We start from the raw sequence: 18,704 nt of genomic DNA, 5'->3' as shown, positions 1-18,704 counted from the left end.
AAGGCTTTTGATGCCTGCACATCCTCTGGGGGAGGGCTTCAGCGCAGCCTCTGAGAAACTCCACTAGGCCAGGGACTGCTGAGCTCACACAGGAATAGGTGAACATCCCTATTCTTGCTCTTTTTGCTTTTCTTTTTACTTTCCTTTCTTTTTCTTTCCCTCCTTTCTTTCCCTCCTTCCCTCTCTCTTCTCTTCTCTCTTTTCTTTTCCTTCCCTCCTTCCCTTCCTTCTTTCCTTCCCTCCCTCCCTTCCTTCTTTCCCTCCCTCCCTCCCTCCCAACCTACCTACCTACTTCCTTCCTTTCTTACTTCCTTCCTTCTTTTCTCTTTCTTTCTCTTTCTTTCTTTCTTTCTTTCTTTCTTTCTTTCTTTCTTTCTCTCTCTCTTTCTTTTTCTTTTTCTTTCTTTTTCTTTTTCTCTTTCTTTTTCTCTCTTTCTTGTCTTTCTTCTCCTCTCCTCCCTTCCCCTCCCCTGCCCTGCCCTGCCCTGCCTTGACCTGCCTTGCCCTGCCTTCCCCTCCCCTCCTCTCTCCTCTCTCCTCTCTCCTCTCTCCTCTCTCCCCTCTCCTTTCTCCTCTCTCCTCTTCTCTCTTTCTCTCACTCTCTGTCACCCAGACTGGAGTGCAGTGGCACAGTCATGGCTCACTGCAACCTCAACCTCCTAGGCTCAAATAATCCTCCTGTCTCAGCCTCCTGAGTAGCTGGGACAACAGGCATGTACCACCATGTCCGGCTAATTTTTGTATTTTTTGTAGACCCAGGGTTGCCCCAGCTGGTCTGGAACTCCTGAGACTCAAGCGATCCGCCTACCTTGGCCTCCAAGGTGTTGAGATTACAGGCGTGAGCCACCATACCTTTACTTCAAAGTGCTCTGCATCACAAAATGCTTTCTAGTCAAGAGTGCACACAACACACCAACCAAGGGTAGGAAGGTAGTATCATTCCTTATTCCTTCTTAAAATACCTGCTTTACGGAGCTGTTGTAAGAAGTGGACAGTTTGTATGATGACAGTAAGTAGTCAGCCCTAGCCTGGCGCCTGCTACATATTAAGTGCTCAGTACATGGAACCTATTGTACCATAGTGGTGAAACCATGTTGTTTTCAAACACAAAGCAGTCAAAATTATACCCAAAAAAGGAGAGGAGAGGTCTAAGAATAAAGCATTTTGAACCCATTGCAAAGGCTTTCCCACAGGTAGGTGAAAATAGTCACATGGGTAAGAATTTGGGTCCCCGCAAGTTGGGCGCAGTGGCTCACACCTGTAATCCCAGCACTTTGGGAGGCCGAGGTGGGTGGATCACCTGAGGTCAGGAGTTCGAGATCAGCCTGGCCAACATGGTGAAACCCCATCTCTACTAAAAATACAAAAATTAGCCCGGCGTGGTAGTGAGCCCCCGTAATCCCAGCTCCTCGGGAGGCTGAAGCAGGAGAATTGCTTGAACCTGGCAGGCAGAGGTTGCAGTGACCCTAGATCGTGCCACTGCACTGCAGCCTGGGTGACAAGAGTGAAACTCCATCTCAAGAAAAAAAAAAAATTGCCTCCCCCCCTCCACCACCATAAACCCAGCCCCTGTGACACCTGGCAATGGGAAGCGGGGTGAGAATTTACCTCTGAAACTCTGAAGCCCGCTTCTGCTGTTCCCTGCAGGTCTGGCACCTTCCACGCTCTGTAGTTTCATTTCTTCTTCGTCGGGGGTCTCAGGAGTTGGAGCCGAGCGGAGACCCAGGCCCACCACTGTGACAGCAGTGCACTCTGGAAGCAAGTGACTGGCCCTGGAGGTGGGGCCCGGGGGCGGGGGCAGGGCCGGGGAAGGGGAGCCCCAGGGTCGCCAGTGCCGCGAGCCACTCCAGCGAGACCCCACCTTGCATGGTGCCCCTTCCTGCATAGGACTGGAAGACCGAAGTTTTTTTATGGCCATATTTTCTACTGCAATTCTGAAGTGTTCATTTCTCACAAACTATACTGACTCGAGGGGCGCTGATTTCATAGGATCTGGTGCTGTATATACGAGTCTTGCAAAGCTCTAACTGAACGGACCTTCTTATTCCTCTCCCCCAACGCCATCGTTTCCACTCTTCTCAGTGTAGGTAACCGTCTATGGTGTGTTTTTTCATTAATGACAAAAAAAAAAAGGTTTCAACTGGATTATTTAAATATTGGTAAATATTGTGCATTAGGGTTTGTTTTTCCTTTTAAGAAGTATGTCCTTTGTATCTCTAAGTTACATGACCTGTATCATTTCCTCTTTAATAGTAGTTTTATGTTAACCTTTAAGAGATTTGTTTTTCCTCCAAGGAGAATTTAAAGGCATTTTTAAAAATTCTAATAAGAGGATCAGCCGGGTGCATTGGCTCATGCCTGTAATCCCAGCACGTTGGGAGGCCAAGTCAGGCGGATCATGAGGTCAGGAGATCAAGGCCATCCTGGCCAACATGGTGAAACCCTGTGTCTACTAAAAATACAAAAAATTAGCCAGGCATGGTGGCACATGCCTGTAGTCCCGGCTACTTGGGAGGCTAAGACAGGAGAATTGCTTGAACCCGGGAGACAGAGGTTGCAGTGAGCCGAGATCGTGCCACTGCACTCCAGCCTGGGCGACAGAGCAAGACTCTGTCTCAAAAAAAAAAAAAAAAAAAAGATCTAACAAGAGGATCAAGAATCTGTCTCCGAGGCTAAGAGTGCACTTCACCTATACTCCTTCTCTTTGTCTCCTCTTCCCCGGGAGGAAGGGCCCCCAGTTCTGCGAGGCTCTCTTCTCTGCGGGGGGCTTTCGTAGAGAATCTGCACAGAGCCTTTGCTGGCAACCCATCCAGCAGAATCCACACCCACCAGAGACCCTAGAGGCCTCTTGCCATCAGCAATCAGAAATAAAGAAGCCTGCTCCCCCGAGACGCAGGGCTCAGCTTCACAGGCCAAACTTGCTGTGAGTGAGATGCCCACACTGCAGAGATGCAGGGCCCTCCCTCCCAAAAGGAACCAGCTGCCATGCTGTTGAAAGGGGGCCCACACACAACCCTCATTTCTCACGAGAGCTGACAGATGAAAGCTCAGCTATGCAGTGTTAAAATTCATCTCTTTCTCTGTGGTTTTTAAAAAAATGCATTTCTAATCTTACACTTCACATGGCCTCCAACACAAAGTTCTTTCTCCACATTTTTACCCTCTTCTCACATGAATGTTTTCCAAGGGAAGGAAGGGAGGGAAGCAGCCTTGGGAAAGGATCCATTTCTGGTGGTAAGGAGAGGGGGCCCTGCCAGGCTAATAGGACTTCGGCCACCACCGAGATGACCAAAGACCACCTCCGCCAGGCCCAGCCGGTGCTTGCAGCCCTCCCACTGGTCAGGGGAGTCTAAAATCAAAGACACATAGTGGTAGGGTCACCAAACGCCCCGTTTGCCCAAGACTGAAGGATTTCTCAGGCTGTGGACATTTAATGCCAAAACCAGGAATATCTAGGGCAAAGCAGACCGTGTTGTTCGCCCTTGTAGAGCCGGGCAGTGTGTGGCCCAGGGAAAGCTGTGTTTCATGGAGGCTTCCAGGAGGCTGCCCTGTAGAGCCAGGCAGGTGGCTTCAAGTGCCGGTCCTGCAAGTGCCCCCGCTTCAGCTCTCAGGCCCATCCGATGCCTCGAGCCCACTGGGGTGTCCCAGCAGGTCTGCCTCATCACGACCCAGTGACGCTGCTGGCTATGTCCTCATGCCCTCTTCCTGTGGCTGGCCAGTCATGGGAAGTCCTGTTGGTTGAGTCATCTTTGTCACTTCTACACCTTTGACTGTGCACAGGCTGAATGTTGAGTGATGCCCCCCCCCATGCTCTCGATACACACGCATGCACACATGCACGCACGCACGCACCCACACACACAATGTTATTAGGCAGAGCAGCTCCGTCCTGCTCCCTGAGAATGGCAGTGCAGGCACAGAGAAGAACAGTTGGGAAGACAGGCAGCTGGTCTACCCTGTCCCCGCATGCTTCACAGGCACTCCACTGCTTGGCAGGAATTCTGCATGGCATCTGCCACACATGCTCACAGGTTGAAAAATCAAGCTGTCACTCTGCTAAATATAGAAACCCTGGAAAAGTCTATAAGATGACATTAGGCCCAGTTAAGAAGCAAGTGTCACCTGAGTTGGCCATGCAATGAATGATTATTATAAGCAGTATTGGAGAACTAGGCTGTTGCTTACTAAGAAGTGTCTTGGAAACATTCGAGTTCATACAGTGCATGACAAAGTAATAGAAGGCTGCAAGCACTGAAAATGCACCCAAATCTGGTACCTAGGATGAGTACATGAATAGTGATGAATAGCCCTATGTGCTGTGTGCTATATACAACCGTTTGCATTCAGAAAGCAGCATTTGAAGCTGAGTTCCATTACTGGTGATTGAAGTATTTTCAGGAGCAGATACATGTGGTGCATGTTATATGCACTTAGTTTGAAAGTATCCCTCACCTGAAAAGTGCAGAACCTCCGAAAGGTGAGCCGTGGTGCAGGTGTTCCCCTCGCTGTTCGGGTCGGTTCTTGGCCGTGCTTGGCCTGTCACACGCCAGGTCTCAACAACATCATGCGAGGAGACAGTGACTGGTTTCAGCCCAAGAGTCAACTGTTGAGCATGACGTCAGGAAGCCTGTACTGTCCTGATACCACCAGGCTTGGGTTAATTTCCTATTGTTTTAGAAAGAGAGGAGCTCTTGTGCTTTTGAGAGAGCTCTCATGGTAAAAAGAGGTTGTCTTTGCACTGCGCTTGGTGTGATTTGTTTTCTTATAAAACAGGAAGAGAACCTAGAATGTGACTTTCGTGAAGGTCTGACAAATGGGGTCGCAGAGTCCTAGGACCCACGCCGAGGTCAGATTCCACCCATAGAGGCTGAGCATTTCTACGTGCACCCAGGGTGCTGGGCTGAGGCTAAGGGTGGACGCATGGACCCCATCACAGCCTTCCTTCCTGAGCCCAAGTCCCCCATTTGGTCACTATCCTTTCTCAGAACAAGTGGATTCTCTTTTCCTCACTTGGAATATTCCATTTTGAAGTAGTGGCCTGGAGTGGCCTTTCCCTCAGCTGCCTGTCTGGGCTGCCTGGCTTCCCGGATCTTCATCTCATACGTGAGGCAATAGGAGGAGTTTCCACTCATTGAGACAGTGAGCGGGCACCAGCAGGCCAGCAGCTTGGCCGTCTTCACAGAGGTGGCCTTGGAGTCTGGAGTCTGGGCAGCTCTCTGCCTCCCTACGGCTCTGCTTCCCAGCGGGCACACGGGTCTGGAGCCTCAGAATGAAGTGGTGCAAAGGCGCAGGGCACACCCAGGAGAAGCGCCACGACCACCAAAAGCCCTTGAGGAGAGACGGGGTTGCTGTGTTAGAGAAACGGCAACCCCCAGGACCATGCAAGGCTCTGGCAGTGCACGGTGGCTGATTTTCACCAGTTCCTCCTGCCCCTGCCTCTGTCGGAGACTAGAAAACATTCTCCCCCTTCAGGTCTTGTTTTGAAAGAAAAGAGCTATGGCAAAGCGTGCCATACAAAATTTAAAAAAGGAAGAGTGGCTTTGCATTCTTGACCATGGCCACAATTCTGGTCACTTCTAGCATCTGACCTTGAGAACGGGGTAGAGGCTCTGAACCACCGCTGGCCTTTGAGAGAGTTTCACTCACCAGCTAGCTCTTCGTGTAGTGTCCAGGGCCCCGGCAGTCAGGATAGAGAGAGCAAAAGAAGATGGACAGGGTGCAGTGGCTCACGCCCGTAATCCCAGCACTTTGGGAGGCCAAGGCGGGCAGATCACAAGGTGAAGACATCAAGACCATTCTGGCCAACATGGTGAACCCCATCTCTACTACAAATACAAAAATTAGCTGGGCATGGTGGCACGTGCCTGTAATCCCAGCTACTCGGGAGGCTGAGGCAGGAGAATCGCTTGAACCTGGGAGGCAGAGGTTGCAGTGAGCTGAGATTGTGCCACTACACTCCAGCCTGGGTGACAGAGCAAGACTCCGTCTCAAAAAAGATGGCCATGCTGGCCAAGGCTGGGCTCGTAGGAAACATCTGTAGTCGGATGAAAGGACTCTGGCCTAGGGAGCCCCAGACTCGGTTTACCTACCCCATACTCATCCCACTTATCTGTCTCCCCTAGTGTCCAGCATGCCCCGGATGAATTGTAGATGGGAGGGACACAAGCCAAGAACACCAGGCACACGGGGTTGTGGGAATGGGGGGAGCCCAGGTGATCCCCTTTGGAAAGTGGATTGATCCTCTCCCCTGTGGAATGACAGCTTAACCTGATTAACCCACTGGGGCTTGCTATTTAATGAGCATTTTTAAACAGAAAGGAAAGATGATATCCCAGTGCAGGTAGACTTTATTTTTGAAAGCATCATGGCCCCTCACCCCTCCGTCTCCCCCAGAACCTTGGCCAGAATTGAGTCTTCACGTTGGGGAGGCCACACTGGAACCATTGCTCTAGGGCTGAAGGTAGAAGTAGGGCCACTGCCTCAGCTTCAGCCAGAGCACTCGCTGCTTTGCAGAATTTAACAAGCACACGACTGGGATTCCTTTGGATATAGGAAAAGAAGGCAAGCGCGGGCAAAGGGAAGCTCCTCCCGTTTTTCATAAACAGATATAAGATGTCCTCTTTCCCAGGTTTGCACAATCACTTCTGGCAAATGAATTGAAGGTCCTCGAATTCAGCCAATGCACGAAACCTTTGCATGTTCTTCTGAAACTGTACTTCTTCCCCATTCTGTCTACCCACACTCTGCGAAATTTGCCTTTTCCTTAAACACATTCCAGACCAAACACTGTTCAGTTTGTTTTAAAAAAAAAAAAAAAAAGATGTATATACCTGTATGTGATCCACCATCCTTTTGAGGGGCACCTGGTCCTAGGTTGGGGCTGCAGGTGTGCCTGACATTTGCAAAAGGTATTCCAGTCTTTTGATGTTCCGAATTGAAAATGTGGAGATAGAAAAGCTCAAACAGACTCCTAAAAGGAGGGTTTCTTTCCTGAAGACTCCAAGAAAATGAGTGTGCAGATGAGTTAGCTTGACAACCTCAACTCTGGGGAGCAGGCAGGCGGTCTGAGGAAGATAAGGGCCCACGCCCCACTCACCTGGCACCTGCTTGGTGGTCCTGGGGCATCACGGTCTGCAGCTCTGGGCCCCCAGCCTCACTGTCAAGTCAGTCCTGCATGCTGGCCGAGGCCCGGCCACCTCCCAATGCCTCCAGAGTCAGTGGGAAGGAGTCAGCCCTTCCCAGACTCCCCCGCCACCTCCAGCAGAAGCAACTCAGTTTGTGGCTCTGGGAGCTCCGCTTTTGCAAACCCAAAAAGGCTGTGCATTTGGAAGCCAAACGCTCAGCATGTGGCTGCCGAGTCTGGTTTTGTGGACAAAGCAAACTGTGGAATGGCTTCTCGGTGTCTGTATAAAGGGACAAACGGTTGCATTCACCCTTTGTACTATAACACCGCTTCTGCATTCGCCATATCCGTTTTTTAACCTTTTTGTCTCGGGGAACTTCTCATTCGATTATTATGTCTTCTGATGATTTGCCATGTTATTTTACTTAAAGGTGATTTTATTTTCTTATGGACAGGAAAAAAGAAAATGAGGAGGAGTTGGTTTTAGTCTTAGAGATAAGACTTCAGCAGGGGCTCAGAAACCTCAAACTCTAGTTAAATTGCTTCTCAGAGGAAAATCTTAGTCTAGACAGATTCAGATTCCCAGGCTCTCCTGGAAGCCCTGCACTTCAGGGCACAGGGGCCTTGGGACGTGGTTGGCAGCCAGGCTGCGAGAGAGCTAAAAAGGAACAAGAACATCAGCTCGGATGTTTGTCTCTCAGCCCTGACGCCTGCCACTCTCCTTCCCGGGGCACTTGGCCCTATCAGAGGGACGTGAAATGCTGTCCAAATGGTGGCAGAAATGCAGCGACGTTGCATGCAGCAGAGTCTTTGCTTTGAAAGATAGGGCGCCATGTTTCAGAGAACATTTATCTTAGTCCCACGTTCAGGTGAGAAGACCTCAGAGGTACCCTCTGTCCAGAATAAACATTGGAACAATCTCTCAATTGGCTTTTGTCACTACACATAATGTAATCTCCCTTCTTTCAGCTCCCCCAACAGTGAGCATGCTTCCCAAAAAATTACAACATCAAAACCAGGAATGTCCCCGCATCTACTATTACCAGGCTTGCAATTGGTTCAATTTTCCCATAAAAACATGTTTGTCCAAAAGAAGGGTAACTGTGAATTTATTCCATGCATGTGATAAACTCTGCAAGAAGTTTAGTCCACATAGGTTTGCGGCACTGCAAAATTGTTCATGGCTCTATGTAGCAAATGATTCTCTGCCTTGACAATCATGTATACATATCAAGATTTCTATCATAATGAGATGGATGACTTCTTGTTTTCCTCCAATAAAGACAATTAATCACCTTCAGATGTTCATTTCCTCTGCAATGAGAAGCTTGTGGAGTTTCAGTGTCTCTATCTTTCCTCTGCTTCATGAAGTTTGGATTTGAAGGAAGGAGTTTGAATGGAGACCCCCCAAACTCATGCAGTCCCCCTTAAATATTTCAGGTCACCTCCCCAGTGAGCAGGGAGTGGCAGGGATGGGTGAAGGGATGGTACATCGTGCCTTTGGGGGTGGGGACAGGTGCCCAGGTTCCATGATCAGTGGACAGGAAAGCTCCCCCTTTTCCCTGCTGCTACAGAAGGGGGCTGGATGTGAGCCTGGGAACTCAAATCACACTAACTCGATATTCCTAAGTCATGTGGAGGAAAAGCCAGTGCTGATCCCCAGGAAGCGCCTCTGAGTCGTGGGTGGCTTGGTAGCCTCAGGCTTCAGCAATACACACCCACGTTCTTCCATTTCCTCGGCATAGCCTGTATGTTTAGTGCCCAAAGGAAGATTCTTTTCCAGGCAGAAGGCTGGCTGCTGTCTTTTGTGGGGGTTTTGGGGAGATACAGGAGGAACTACAGTTCACAGGTCATCAAATGTATTGTGGGGCTCAGGTCTGATGGCCAGACAATTCTTCCAATCCAAATAGGGATTGTGTAGGGAGAAAAAAATGAATTGGACATGTGTTATAGAAATGTAGAATTAAAACTGTCCCACATAGCCAGCATCAGATGAAAACAGCATGGGTGGGCCTTATTGAAAAAAGGCTATGAGCCCAAAAGAAACCCAGTGCCCACTGTCTGATATCGAGTTCTTTTGTGGTTGGTTCTTGCTTCTGTAGCCCAGACCCTAATGATGAGTTGTATCAATACAAAGCTATCATTCAGTGGGTGAATACGTGATGTCGTTATTGCAGGTTTTATGGAACATAATATTTTGATGGCAAAAAGGAGGTACGAATCGTGTGCACCCAAATCCCCCTGATTCTCTCTGCCCCCAAGGAGGGTTACTATGCCATCAAAATCCTTTTCATAGGCCGGGCGCAGTGGCTCATGCCTGTAATCCAGCACTTTGGGAGGCCAAGGCTGGCGGATCACGAGGTCAGGAGTTCAAGACTAACCTGGCCAACATGATGAAACCCCATCTGTACTAAAAATTCGCTGGGCATGGTGGTGGGCGCCTGTAATCCCAGCTACTCGGGAGGCTGAGGCAGGAGAATTGCTTGAACCCAGGAGGTGGAGGTTGCAGTGAGCCAAGATCGCACCACTGCCCTCCAGCCTGGGTGACAGAGTAAGACTCTCTCAAAAAAAAAAAAAAAAAAAAAATTCTGTTTCATAGAGATAGATTCTGATAACAGAATTCTGTAAGTTCACCTGCATGTTGAGTAATTTGGCTGGGCTGGATGTGGTCTTAGGCATATGTATATGTTTGGCTTGGACCAGTGCTCTTTAGCTCAAGAAAGACTGAGCAAGAGGAACTGTGCCCAGCCTCATATTTTACATACTTGGTTGCAACACCTGTGCTGAGCCCCCAGAATGTGTAATTCCCAAAAGAGCACCCCAATTTCACATTCTCTTCCTAACACAGAGAGTATGTATGTGTGTATGTACCATATAAGGGCTTCAAGCTAAGGGAAGTGGTGAGGTCTGATTTCCAGTCCATATCCTGCATGCCAAGCCATGCACCCTGGCTCAGGGGAAAAGATGTTTGTTTTTTTTTTTCCATCCAATTCATACAAAGGCACTGTATGGGGGCCTGCTGGCTTGGTGGGCCCAGCGGACCTTGAGCATTAGGCTGTGAGCTGTGGGCCAACGGCAACTTTTTATCAGGTTTTCAAAGGTGGAGAGAACTTCAGCTAAGAGCTCAGAATCGAGCAGGCTCTGAGGGAGTTCATCTGGCCTCTTGTGTAGGAATGTGTGAGTTGAAGAGTATATTAGCCGTCAAGAAACTATCACTAAGGGGCTGGCGCATATAAAAGCAGTTTACAGAGTTCGTGAGACATCACACTGGAGAAAATGGGTCGGCCTCCCCCTCTCACTTCACCAAGAAACCCAGGAAGTCTTGCCTTTCATTCAGGACAATTGGCAGCAATGACATGAGACCTCAGTGCCCTCGGAACCCACGATCCTCCCTGATCTATTCCCCCTACAGGCTCCCATCAGTGCCCTTCCACCAAACACAGTCATAAGCTTTCATTCATTCATTCATTCCCTCCTTCATTCACTCAACATTTGTGAACACCCCTTATATCCGAGGGTTTTCGTTCATGTTGAAAAACACCAAAGTCAATCTGACATGAATCCTACCCACGAACACTGCATAAAACAGGAAGCACTTGAGTTAAGCCTGGGAGGAAGGGGAGAGTTTAGACAGGAAGGATTGAATACGAGCAATGTGAGGGAGAGCTTAGAGGCTGGGAATGCAGCATTCAGGTGGGCTAGTCCATAGTTCATTGGGCCAGAGCAGAGGGTGGGAGGAGAGAGAAAGGTGGGCTGGAGGGGCACTGGAGTCATTGTTATCAGCAATAACTTCTGGAGCTAACACCGTCATGTATTGACCATTTACTGTGTCCTGGACACTGTGCCGTGTACATTCCATTCAATGTCTCATTTCACCACCAGCCCTTGATAGGAAAGGCGTCCTGATTATCCAAGTGGCTTCGGAAAGGTTTGATATTTACCCACCTGTAGCTGTGAGCACAGTTGCAAATTCCTCCCTGATTGATTGACACCAAAGGCCGTTCTGCTGTCTTGTGTCTCCTGGCTTTTTGCAGGTCACTGAATTCCAAACTATGAAATTTGGACTTTTTATTTATTAAGTGACTGGGAGCCATTGAAGGTTATTGAGCTGAGGAGTGACACGATCACATCAGTTAACGTTTGGAACAGCACCATTATTAGGGACCACTGTATTATCTTCAAGAGAAATGTATCTCCAGTAATAGCTCAGTCTGGTCTTACATGAAGTCCAGTAAACCCAGGGCCTGCCGAGAACATACTCATTACTGAGGAACCAGCCCATTTATTTTCTGACGTCTGGTTCCATTTCTCAGGAGAAATATCACAGAAGCTGGATTTGACTTAGAGTCAGAGATGCAGACCATAATGATAACACTGCTGGGTTTTGGCTTATTTTATATTTATTTATTTATTTATTTGAGATGGAGTCTCACTCTGTTGCCAGGCTGGAGTGCAGTGGCACAATCTCGGCTTACTGCAACCTCCGCCTCCCAAGTTAAAGCAATTCTCCTGCCTCAGCCTCCTGAGAAGGTGGGACTACAGGCACGAGCCACCACGCCCGGCTCATTTTGTTGTATTTTTAGTAAGGACGGGGTTTTCACCATGTTGGCCGGGATGGTCTGGATCTCTTGACTTCATGATCCGCCCACCCCGGCCTCCCCAAGTGCTGGGATTGCAGGCATGAGCCACTGCACCCGGCCTGGCTTTTTTATTTTTAAAGTTAGGCTAGCCCCTCATCCTGATGAATAACTCCAGCAAGTCCAGTGCATGCACACGGAGGTTCATCGCTGACTCGCAGCCTGCCTGGCGTCTGCTTTTCTCCTCCAGATTACCCTCAGAGCTACTGATTTATTTTTAAGAAAGTGTCTCAGATCTCTTGTGTTCTTCCAGCCTCCCCTGAGAGGAACTTTATTTAGCATGAGCTCATCTGCCTGACTCTAGAAAGGCTTCGTGGGCCAGGAAAAGGCAGTTGTTGGTCCACCAGTGAACCCTTTTTCTCTTGTCCGCCTGTGGGTTCCCTCTCTCTAATGCTTCTTTATCTTCAACATTATGTCTTCTTTCTTGAGCACATCAGATCTAAATCTTTCTAGTGGGGGCTTGCTGTGTCAGGTGGTTTATATCAGCAAGTGGAGAAAAGCTCACGAGATACTGAGCTGCCAGTACCTCAACCCTAACCCAACCTGGCTCTAATCACGCATAAGAGTGCAGTGACCGGCCGGGCGTGGTGGCTCACGCCTGTAATCCCAGCACTTTGGGAGGATGAGGCGGGCGGATCAGGAGTTAAAGGTCAGGAGTTCAAGGCCAGCGTGGCCAACATGGTGAAACCCCGTCTCTACTAAAAACACACAAATTAGCCGGGCGTGATGGTGTGTGCCTATAATCCCAGCTACTTGGGAGGCTGAGACAGGAGAATCGATTGAACTCGGGAGGCGGAGGTTGCAGTGAGCCAAGATCGTGCCACTGCACTCCAGCCTGGGCAACAGAGCAAGACGCCGTCTCGGGGAAAAAAAAGAGTGCAGTGACTGACTCCTCTAATGAGAGCCGGCTGGTTCCCAGCACAGACATGGGAAGACAGCTGACTTTTGCACTCATCTAGCCCAAGGGGCTTGTCACCTGGCGCCCCCCAGGAAAAAGACAGTGCTTACTCCGGAGCTGACAAAGGCATTAAATAACCCTGCAGGTGGGAAGGACTTCACATCCCTCCAGCTCCCCCTGAGCAGAGCCCCACTTCTTCAGCTGTGCTCCCAGCAGGAGCCCTCCAAGCTGCCCCTGGTTCAAGAGCTGCAGCCCAGGGCTTCTCACACTTCGGCCCCGCAGGGATCTTGCTAGGCTGCAGATTTTGATTCAGCAGCTCTGGCCTGGGAACAGAGTATTTCTAAGCAGCTTTCAGGGGGTGCCACAGCTGCTGATCCCTGCACCACACTTTGAGTAGCAAGGGACTCTTTCTGGGGTTCCCATTCCTGGCCACATATTCCACTCATCTTGGGAGCATTTTACAAATGCTGAGGCCTGGGTCAATCGAATAAGGATCTCTGTTATCACATAGCCTTGAGCTGGGAGACAGAGTAGCTGCCTGGAAACCCCGTCATTTCCAGCTAAACAAATCTGAACTGCAACTGTAAGTGATAACCAGCCTTCCTCTAAGACAGTCCAGAATTAATTCTAGGCCTTCCAGGCTTTGTTTCAGCCAGAATATGGAACATCCTCTTGTCTGAACTAATCTTCTGCCCTTGCCAACCTTCCGGAGCCCTCCCACTGTGCCTGCCTTCCGGAACTCATTGACTCCTCAGCAAAGCCCCCTAAAGTCTATGTAGATGGAAAGGGACAGAGAGAAATGCCCCCCAAAAGCAGGGAAGGACCCACAGCCCTGGCTACTGATGGGGATCATCATAGACAAGCCTGCCCCTGGCCCATAATGTATGTCAATTACCACATGTTAGAACCACTGCTCACAGGTGCATTATAGAAGACAGACTGATTGGTTGATTGATTAACAGACAGCGCCATGTGCCAGCCACTGTTTTAAACACTCTTCTAATATTAACTCCTTCAATCTTTGTAACAATTCCATCAGATAAGTACAATTAGGCTGGGCACGGTGGCTCATGCCTGTAATCCCAGCACTTTCAGAGGCCGAGGTGGGAGGATTGCTTGAGCCCAGGAGTTCAAGACCAGCCCCAGTGGGCAACATGGTAAAACCCTGTCTCAACAACAACAATAATAATAATAATACAAAAAATTCACCAGGTGTGTTCGCGTACCCCTGTAGTACCAGCTGCTCAGGAGGTTGAGATGGGAGGATAGCTTGAGCCTGGGAGGTAGAGGCTTCAGTGAGCCAAGATCGTACAACTGCACTCCAGCCTGGGCGACAGAGCAAGACTCTGTCTTAAAAAAAAAAAAAAAGAAAAAGAAAAAAATATGTGATTATATCCCAGTTTTATAGATGAAGAAACTGAGGCACACAGAGGTGACACGACTTGTCCCAGGCACCACCACTAAGTGGCTGTTGTGGGTTAAATTTTGTCCTCTGCCATCGTGAAATTCATATATTGGAGTACTAACCCCTAATACCTCAAAATGTGACCTTATTTGGAAAGAGGGTCTTTCGGGTGGGCTTTAATCCAACATGAATGGTATCCTTATAAAAAATGGGGGTGGGGTGGGGAATTTGACCCTGAGACAGAAAACCACCCGGGGCTGGGGGAGGCCTGGACAGGGGGTCCCGCAGACATCAGAAAAAGCCACCCTCAGCGGCACTGGCTCAGACTTCAGTGCTCCTCACCTTGAGGCAATGCATTCTGGGGGGGTTGTCAGACCCACCTCGTCTGTGGCATCTCATTAGGATGGGCCCTGGCAAACTAACGCAGCAGCAGAGCCAGGACTCAGACCCTGGCTGTCTCAGAGCAGGGGCCCTCACCACGCCATGGCAGCAGGCAGTAGCTTTGGGTCCTGCTCACAGGAACCCACTCCATCCTTCTTCTTTCCCTCCCCTTGCTCTTTCTTCACTTCGTTTTCTCCAATTTCACCATTTCTCTGTTTCCTCATTTCTTTCCATCCACGTTAATTATCTATTGGATGTGTATCAAAATATTTAAAACGAAATGACTTCAAGCTACAAACATGACCTCGCAGCTTCTGTGGGTCAAAAATCGATGCACTTGGCTGGGTGCCTCTGGCTGCAGGAAGCCCCAAGGTTAACGTCAAGCTGCTGTCACTGGGGTTGCCACATCCCAGGACTTGGCCAGGACTGAAGGTTCTGCCTGCAAGCTCACTCTATGTTTGGGGACAGCTTTAGGTCCTCTTGACTGTGGGATCAAGGGCCTTGGTCTTTCGTTCTCACTACTGTGTGCGCCTCTTCATAGGGCTGGTCCCTATAAGGCAGCCTGCCTTCCCCAGCCCGAGTGATGCAAAAGGAAGGGGGTAGGTGGAGGGTGGGGGGAGGGAGAGAGAGAGAAAAGGTACCCAGGATGCCAGCCAGTCTTTTTAAAACCTAATCTTGGAAATGATACCCCATTGCTTCTGATGTACTCTTTGTTAGAACAAAGTCATTATGTTCAGCCCACACTCAAGGGAAGGAGTTACGCAGGACGGAAATACCAGGAACATGGGGCCCAGCAGGGGCCTCTAAAAGGCTGCCAACCACACCGTCCTCCCTGTGTCTGTGTGCTTGTGGCTGACCCTTGCTGATGGCAGGGGCAGGGGAGCCTGGGTTGTGGATGTGTGGTCTGTGAGTGAATGGTAAGGCCCAAACCACCCTGGGATAAAGCCACCTGATGCCAGAGAGAGCCAAGCTGCCCTGAAAGCTACATCTATCTCATGTCTTTAAAGTATTTTATTTGCTATAAGAATACAGCACAAACACCAAAGCATTAGCAAACTTCCCTGAGGACACTTCAAGCTTCAAGAAGCAACATTTCCTATGAATCCTGAGAAGGAGCTTTTAACTCATCAGAGAAAAAATAAGCTTCGGCCAAAGGCCTCCAATCCACAGGCACATCCCACCCACCAAAGGGTGTCAACACATGCTTATTTATTTATTTAGAGATGGAGTCTCACTCTGTCTCCCAGACTGGAGTGCAGTGGCGTGATCTCAGCTCACTGCAATCTCTGCCTCCCGGTTCCAGCAATTCTCATGCTTCAGCCTCCTGAGTAGCTGGGACTACAGGGGCACACCACCACACCTGGCTAATTATTTTTGTATTTTTAGTAGAGATAGGGTTTCATCTTTTTTGGTCAGGCTGGTCTTGAACTCCTGACCTCAGGTGATCCTCCCACCTGGGCCTCCCAAAGTGCTGGGATTATAGGCATGAGTCATGGCACCCGGCCTGAGTGCCTTTTTAAAGAACATGAGGGTTCTGATGCTCCACGGGGAGGTGGGAACTGAGTCCTGCCCCGCGGTGAATGATTCTGAGAACCGTGGATGAAACCCAGGCACAGAGGCTGCTCGGAAAACAGCCAGTTAGGTTGGATTTCCCTGAAGGGCAGGGAAGCTCACAGGCAAAACGTGCAGCTGGACCCAATAGAGGTGACCCCACCCTCCCATGCACACGTGCAACGGGGTTTGCAGTGCCTGAAGCCCCTCTCCAGGAGTCGTCATCCAGCCCCATGGCAGCCCACGAGGTGCGTGGCAAAGGCCTGCCTGTGTTCGGGAAGATGGGGCTCAGAGAGAGGAAGCCACTGGTGTAAGGGCCCCTCCGGCCCAAGCCGGTGGCCATGCAACCCAACGAGACAAGAATTGGCAGCAGAAACCTGGCCAAGCAGAGGGCTGGAAGGAAAACTAGAAGAAAAATATAAAGTGAGTGTTCACTGAGGCCTCCTGGGCCTATCTTGCATATAGCGCAGCCTACGGCAGGTCAGCGCAAAGAGAGACAGGGGCAGACTGGGCTGTCTCTTCCTCACTATGCTCATGGCCGGACATGCAGCTCCTAACCCTCTGGCCACCCTCAAACCCAGCCCGAGCAGGTGAAAAACTTAGGCCTCTCCACTCGTTTCTCCCCGACCTTCTCAGGTGAGGTGTTTTTTATTCCACAAAAATTTCTGGGCAAGGCATGGTGGCTCGGGCCTGTAATCCCAGCACTTTGGGAGGCTGAGGTGGGAAGATTGCTTGAGCCCAGGAGTTCAAGACCAGCCTGAGCAAACGTAGTAAGACCCCGTCTCTACAAAAACTAATTTAAAAATTAGCCAGGTGTGGTAGTGTGTGCCTGTAGTCCCAGCCACTCGGGAGTCTGAGGTAGGGGACTCTCTTCAGCCCAGGAGGTCGAGGCTGCAGTGAGCTATGATCACACCACTGCACTCCGGCCTGAGCAACACGATGAGATCCTGTCTCTTAAAAACAAAGCAAAACAAAACAAAAAAAAAAACACCTGGCCGGGTGCAGTGGCTCTCGCCTATAATCCTGGCACTTCGGGAGGCTGAGGTGGGCAGATCACCTGAAGCCAGGAGTTCAAGACTAGCCTGGCCAACATGGCGAAACCCCCACTCTACTAAAAATACAAAAATCATTCAGGTGTGGTGTTTGGTGCCTGTAGCCCCAGCTACTCCAGAGGCTGAGGTAGGGGAATCTCTTGAGCCCAGGAGGTCAAGGGTACAGTGAGCTATAATCACACCACTGCACTCTAGCCTGGGCAAAAGAGCAAGACTCTGTCTCAAAAAAAAAAAAAAAAAAAAAAAATCTGAGGACCTCCTACGTGTCAGGCCCTGTCCTAGGCACTGGGGATGGATACGGCAGTGGGGAACACACACACCCATCCACCACCTCACTTCAGGTCTTCCAGACCTTTTCTATATGTTGGAGCTGTAGACACCATTAGAAGAGCTGGACTTTTGCGACCATCATCCTGTACAAAGATTGTTTCTAGGCTGAAGAAGCTGCAAGTGAGCTTTCTACTTTCCAGAGGCAGGCAGTACCAAACAGCCTTTTCCAGACGGGGGACCCCATGAATCTCTCACCAGAGACCCCACACAGGCACCCGGGTTAGAGTGCATGGAAGGGTTCTGTCGAAACGCTGTCTGGGATCTAACAACACCAGACGTTGTCCAGCAGTGTCTCATCACAAGCCAGAAACTCCCCTTGCTCCTCAAGCTCTCCCTCCCCCACATCAGCCACAGACGGGGAGACTGGGGAGATTGGGTGGTGGTCCCAGATGTGCCACTAGCGTGCTATGTGATCTTGCATAGTTCGTTCCAACTTTGTCCTTCTGTGTCCCACTCATATAATGAGGGGTTTGACCAGAAGATCCCTGAGGTACCTGCTTGCTCTTTAAAACTCTCTGGCACGCAGACACAGCCCGAGTTCCAGTGAAAACTGCACTGAAGTCCAAACCCCTGCTGCATTTTGCTCTTTGCCTGGAAAAGGGTGTTGCCGTGTCAGCCATACCCTGTTTGCTTCCTGAGAAACATGGAGAAAAGTCTCCCTTGAATCTGTGAATTTCAGGTTTTTTCGGAGTTGGATTCCAGCCCGGAGCAGGGAAGAGCATGAGGTAAAATTGTTCGAGTCGTCCAGAAATGCACATTTCCTGCAGTTTCTTTCCAAGTCTGGTGTTAAATGAACAAGCTCGAATGTGAACATGAAAAAGGATGACTCAGGCTTAGAGAATGTTGGTAGCACGACACTGGCTGTAAATAATGGCTACGAAGGGACTTTTCTGACCCATTTGTTGACAAAAGATGGTAAGCGATATTAATCTAGTTCAGGGATATCTAAACAGTTTTTGTTGTGCATCCTTATGATAAAATATTTTTGAACATGTGTGTACTCTGAATATATGAATATATTTCTGGAAATTATAGGCATATACCTACTTATGAACATATAAAACATACACAAAGAAAGAAAATTAGAAGGACAAGACCAAGATAAACTGTTCAATAGAACAAAATGTTTATCTTTGTTACATTAATGTCATCTTGGGTTTTGTTATTTTTATTTTTATTTTTTTTGAGACAGAGTCTCACTCTGTCGCCCAGGCTGGAGTACAGTGGGCCAATCTCAGCTCACTGCAACCTCCGCCTCCAGGGTTCAAGCGATTCTTCTACCTCAGCCTCCTGAGTAGTTGGGATTATAGGCGAGTTTTGTTATTTT

At 49.4% G+C, this 18,704-nt stretch overlaps 1 protein-coding gene across 12 annotated transcripts in view; it reads left to right on the top strand.

Annotated features, from left to right (window-relative positions):
- Nucleotides 1-8,423, top strand: part of CAMK1D (calcium/calmodulin dependent protein kinase ID) — a 489,400-nt gene extending 480,977 nt beyond the window's left edge. For 8 of the 12 annotated variants that reach the window (XM_055296615.2, XM_055296621.2, XM_055296619.2 and 5 more), the window contains exon 11: nucleotides 1,648-8,423. In XM_055296615.2, coding sequence (XP_055152590.1) covers nucleotides 1,648-1,766 — 119 coding nt within the window. In that variant the 3' untranslated portion in view covers nucleotides 1,767-8,423. The remainder of the gene's footprint in view (nucleotides 1-1,647) is intronic. The other 4 variants (XR_010113808.1, XM_055296616.2, XM_063610162.1 and 1 more) reach the window with 1 other exon arrangement.
- The last annotated feature ends 10,281 nt before the right edge of the window (nucleotides 8,424-18,704 follow it).

The sequence above is a fragment of the Symphalangus syndactylus genome, chromosome 10 (assembly GCF_028878055.3).
Source record: "Symphalangus syndactylus isolate Jambi chromosome 10, NHGRI_mSymSyn1-v2.1_pri, whole genome shotgun sequence".
Taxonomy (NCBI): domain Eukaryota; kingdom Metazoa; phylum Chordata; class Mammalia; order Primates; family Hylobatidae; genus Symphalangus; species Symphalangus syndactylus.
Note: the sequence above shows the minus strand (reverse complement) of the source record. Positions and strands in the feature narration are given on the sequence as shown.